A 5486-nucleotide genomic window follows, 5' to 3' on the forward strand; every position below is an offset into this window, starting at 1 on the left:
GAGGAAACCTTTGGGTCCTGTCAGCTCTTGGGCATAGTTTGGGTACCTGAGGTGGTTTGGTGAGGGGTCACAGGCAGTGGAAATTCCTGATTAAACGCACTGATCCCATGGGATGTGGAGTGATGTCCCAGGAGCGGCACTGCGTGAGCAGCAGGCAGGAGCCTGTCCTGGGAAGGTTTGGTGCAGGCACTGCTGTGCTGAGACTGAAATACGGTCTTAGAGAAGGAAAAACAGCCCATAATGCTTTATACAAAGCAGTTTAGTGAAGAAATAGCCTTTTGCTGGCAGCCTGCTTTTATGTGCCTGCAAAAATGGTACCAAATAGCTCTTTTAATGGGCCTCACTCTGTTTTGTCTGAGCCCTCGAATTAACCTCCCACTTAAAATCATAGTCAGGAAAAGATCTTCTGCAGTCTGAGCCATCCTGTGCCGAGCTGGAGCCCATCCCGGGGGCTGGAGGGTAGTGAAATGTGTGAAATTAGGGGGGTTATAATTACAGCACTGCCAAACTTGCTCCTCCTGGCGTTTTGACCCCGAAGTGTTGACAGCGCCCGATCCGAATCGCGGCGAGCAGTCTGGAGGTGGTGTTTTTCGGGAGGGTGGCATCAGCTTTGTCCTATTCCGGGACTGTCAGCGTGTGTGTCTGTGCTCTCTGGGAAGGGGGAGAGCAGTGACAGAGTCATTACTGAAAGGCAGAGCTTGGCGATGAGCTGGGCCTGGCTGCGCCCACAAGGCGGCAGTGGGTGACAGCGGGAGCGGCCCCGGCATTAATATTGATGTGTCCAGGTGGCTCCGGGATTGAGTTGTAGTGACAAGAGAGTGCTCGAGATCTGTTTGCCCAAGGGCTTTGGAGTAATGGCCGTATGTCTCGGTCCGGCAATTGTTTTCAGCCTGCAGATGGAAGACCGAAGTGGCTTTGGCATATTAGATTCATGTGGTTTATGTCCCTCTTCACCTCTCTGCCTCCCAACACCTCCTGCTTTTATGAGCAAACTTCAGGAGCATCATGGATGCAGCTGCAGGATTGCTCAAAGGACACGGTCCTTGAGCAGGACCAATTTTCTCTGCTCCTGAGCTGCTTTTGTCACCAACATTTTCAGCAGAAAATGCAGTTTGACTCTATCAAAATGTGCTCCCAGAGAACCGCTGACTTCAGTGGTAATGCTGGGGATTTTTGAGCTCTCTTTCCATTCTATCCGTGCAGAGTCAGAGGCTCTGGATGGACACGCTCCGTGCGTGGATTGTGGCACTGCTGACTTTGTAGCTGCTCTCTCTGAACCCCTGGTGTTGATGGTGGTGCTTGTGCAGAGCTTCCTGGGCCTTTAGGGAGACACGTTAAAGCCACCAAGGGGCAGCTCAAAGGGATTTTATTCTCTGCTGGCAACAGGCAGGAACCTAAACACATCAGGAACCTAAACGTGAGCTCAACAAGAGCCTAAATGAACCCTTAGGTTCCCAGGGCAAGAAACCGGAGCTTTGCAGTGTCATTTTTTGGAAAAGGGGGGAAATCACATCTCAGTTTCCTACTGAGGGAGGAGCTGGTGATCTGCAGATGAGATCAGATGGAAGGAGGTAACGTGTGCCTCCTTAGGATGTTTTTGTGTCTGTACCAGATGCCTGCGCAGGGGGGTTAAAGCTGACCTTGTGAGGTGAAAAGAGTGCCTTTGGTTGAACAGAGAGAAGTTCTGAAATCCATCCTTACAACTCTGCTTCCTGTTTGCTCTCTGGCAGGTGAAGTGGAAAGGGAAGGACCTGTTTGATCTGGTGTGCAGGACACTGGGACTCCGGGAGACCTGGTTCTTCGGGCTCCAGTACACGATCAAGGACACGGTGGCTTGGCTCAAAATGGACAAGAAGGTTGGAACCAAAGTTCACAAAATCCCAGAATGGTTTGGGTTGGACGGGACCCTAAAGCTTGTCTCGTTCCAACCCCTTGCCATGGACAGGCATATTTCCCTTGAGAGGTTTTGTGGGATGACAAAGGAGAATGTCCTTTCTGAATGCCCGAGGTTGTGTGGTGGGTGAACTGGAATAGACGTACTTAAATCCCGTCCCCGTGGCATCTGGGGGTGTCAGACCAGGAAAAGCTGGCAGAGATGCCCCATCCCAGCATCTGTGCACACCGAATCCCCTGGAGACATTTTGGGAGACAGCCGTGCTGGGGTGCTGCGCTTGGGGGTGACTGCAAAGCAAATGAAACCTAAAACTCTCTTTTTTGTGCCCCTGAACACAAAACCATCAGCAGAAAAGTGGAGTTGCCTCTTGTTTGGTTGTTGAGAAATACAGAGAGCTTGAGAGGAGGAAAAACAGAGTAAAAAGGAGATGGGGATAAGGGAGGAAATACCTCCCAAATATGTGGGGGGTGGGTTTTGGAGGTGTCAGACGTGGCTCTGTTCGCATCCAAAGGATGTAACGCTACAACCAGATGGTCACGGACACTGAGGGAGGTCTCACCTCTCCTGCTGAGGTTTTAAACCACCATTTAACTGGGCAGTATAAGAGAAGGGTGGTGAGAAACACCACTAAAATAAATCCAGTGCAGGGGAACAAGGAGAAGGTCGAGTGGTGGCGCAGCAGGATCCAGCCTCGCTCCGCAAGGACCGGGAGAGGCAACGAGCACATGGCAGATCAGGATCAACCTTCCCTGTCTCATTTCTCATGCTGTTTGTTTCTGCCTTTTTTTGTTCCCTTGCATCATTAGGAGTGTCAGAAATGTTTGTTTTCTTTTTTTAACTACAGTGTCTGAACTATTTAGGTCTGCTCTAGATGTCTAAAAGTGTCTGACAAAAGATGTGCTGATCTGAACAGAAGGGAGCTAGGTCTTGTCTTGAAGAAACCAAATGGCTTTTGTATCCCACAGGTCCTGGATCATGATGTCCCCACAGAGGAGCCCAAAACCTTTCACTTCCTGGCCAAATTTTATCCTGAGAATGCAGAGGAGGAACTGGTCCAGGAAATCACCCAGCACTTGTTCTTCCTGCAGGTGGGAGTCAGTATGGTGTTATCCAACCTGAGGGAGAGGGAGCCAGGATGAACAGAAGGTTCCAGGGTCAGAGAGTTGGTCAGCAGAGTGTGCTCCACATCCTTATGTTCACATCTCTCCAAAGGGACGTGTCTTCAGCAACAAAAACTTCCTAAAATAGGTGAAGGATGGCTTTTGTGGAGGAAGCAGTCTGCCCAGACTGGCAGACCTCTGAACTGACAGTCAGGACTGATGAGGTGATCCATAATATCCATAGGTGGTGGCTCTGGGACATGAATCTGTCAGCCAAGGGCTCGTGTCCCTCTGCAGAGTATGGGATGAGCTGTGCTGAGGGGTGGCAGCTGCCTTTGGACGTGATGGCATTGTTGTGTGGAGTAGGGAGTTTCATCCTGGAGAGCAGAGTGCAGCCAGCCCGTTCCCAGGCTGTACAGCAAAGTTCACCTCCTCACGAAACAGCCTCCAGGTAACTGGAGCAGAAGAAAATCCCAGCAGCTCAGCTCTCTGATGGAAAAACAGAGGAGAAGGGGCAACCTCACGGTCCCCCACCTGCCCCAGGAACTCCTGCCCTTCAGCTAAGCATTTGGGAACTGTGGTGAACACGTCTTGGTTGGGTTTTTATATTTAAATTACTCTACAAAACTTTGTGTCCTGAGAAATCAGTTCAGCTGATGATGTGGCAGTGCTGCATGGCTGGTAACAAGGAGCTGCTATCACAGGAGTTCTCTTTCAGAGACATGATCAATTTTCTGCCACAAAATCCATTTTCTGACACATTTTTCCTCTAAAGAGTTGTGTCAAGCACAGTTACAGGGAATAGAGAACTCCTAGACAGACCTATGGGTATTCACTGGGATGTTTCAGCTGCTCTGTGGCTGTTAATTTGAAGATAAATGATAAAAATTTTTTAAAAGTCACTCATTCTTACGTTCCTTACACTGAAGTCGAGGCAACCTGAATTTGGGAATATCACTGCAGCCTGGAGGGTGTCCTGCCCTTTCCAAGTGAGCCCACCAGCCTCTTGATGCTCCTCACTCTTCCAAAGTCCATCTTTTTTCTCCAGAGCCAAAAGTGTTCTAAATGCAAAGTATTGCTGTTAATTTCCAAGCTTTGTCTCGTGCACTGGTGTCCCTGTAGGGTTATTTCTAAATGCCTCATTTGCCGGGAGCTTTATCCACAGTGAGGAGAAATGCTGTTGGCATCTTTGAGAAGGAAAATCAGAGAGGAAAAGCCATTCAAGCTGCATTTTCTAAATGCAGACCATGACTTTGCTGCTGGGATTTCTGTGCTGAGAGGAGCCTGGGCTCCTGAATGCATTTGGGAAACAGGAGCACAGCTAAGCTTGTAAACTCTCCTGTTTTTTATCTTGATGCAGCAGAATATCTGCTGTGATTATGTTGTACCCAACTTTGAGGACTCAAAGCACGTTATAAATTCAAATTGATGTTCCTGCATCTCTTACAATCCATCTAACCCTCCCAGGAAATCGGAGGCTTTTTTTACTGTTTTTTTTCCCCCCCTATCTTTAATCAGGAAAATTAAGTGTGCCAACCCAAAAAATATCGAACATGACAGGTTTAATTTTTTAATGCACAGAAGCCAGGGAAGTAAAGCCCCGTGTGGCTTCGGGGACCTGCACGTTGGCTCTCCTGGGAGCTCGCACAGGGCTCTGCCTGCTGCTAAAAGCTCTGCCACGGAGGTGACCCGCAGCTCTCCGTGCTGGGATCCGAGGAACTGGCCTCCAGCACAGGTGAGCACTGACTCACAATGAGGCCTGAATGTCCCAGAGCAAAGCTTGCAGTGCTCAGAGACTCGGCTGCAAGCTGCTCTTTTATTTAGCAGCGTGGCTGGATGTGCTATCAATCCCTAGCATATGCCTTAAGAGGTTTTATCGCTATGTTTACATGCAAGGCTTTTCCCCCCCCTTGCATTTAGCAACAGGATAGAGGTGCTGTCATTTTTCACATATAAATTTAGCTCTTCTCACCAAGCTGTCTGAGAAAGGTGCTCTGTGAAAGCCTGAGCCCTTCGGAGCCGCCAGAGACTTCCTGGGCCTGGACTGTGATTAGTGTTAGGAAAATTGTTAACTCTGTGTGGTTGACAGCTCGAGTTGAAACAAACTGCAGCCATCTGCTGTGACAGTCATGCTCTGCTGTGCTCCACTAAACGTGTGTTATCTGTCCTTTGCTGCTCTGTGTGCAGGTGAAGAAGCAGATTTTGGATGAGAAGATCTTCTGTCCTCCTGAAGCCTCTGTCCTGCTGGCCTCTTATGCTGTCCAAGCCAAGGTAGGCACCAAGGGATGCTCCAAGGGTCTGCTGGGGTGATGTTGCTCCAGGGAAGCCAGGTGCTTTGTGGTGGAGCCACTTCCTGGGGAAAGGGAAGGCAGGGAAAGCTGTGAAAGCTTGGGAAGTGAGGGGGCTACACCAGCACTGCTGCCTTCTCCACATGGCTGCTTCCTGGCTACCTCCAGACATTGGATGGGTTTTTTGCTTTCTCTTTCTAGGAC

General features: G+C 49.5%; 1 protein-coding gene across 5 annotated transcripts in view; it reads left to right on the top strand.

Annotated features, from left to right (window-relative positions):
• Positions 1-5486, top strand: part of NF2 (neurofibromin 2) — a 47304-nt gene that overhangs the window by 9848 nt on the left and 31970 nt on the right. For all 5 annotated transcript variants that reach the window (XM_008642920.2, XM_017746521.1, XM_008642921.2 and 2 more), the window contains exons 2-4: positions 1731-1856; positions 2860-2982; positions 5182-5265. In XM_008642920.2, coding sequence (XP_008641142.1) covers positions 1731-1856; positions 2860-2982; positions 5182-5265 — 333 coding nt within the window. The remainder of the gene's footprint in view (positions 1-1730; positions 1857-2859; positions 2983-5181; positions 5266-5486) is intronic.

The sequence above is a fragment of the Corvus brachyrhynchos genome, unplaced genomic scaffold, assembly GCF_000691975.1.
Source record: "Corvus brachyrhynchos isolate BGI_N302 unplaced genomic scaffold, ASM69197v1 scaffold19, whole genome shotgun sequence".
Taxonomy (NCBI): Eukaryota; Metazoa; Chordata; class Aves; order Passeriformes; family Corvidae; genus Corvus; species Corvus brachyrhynchos.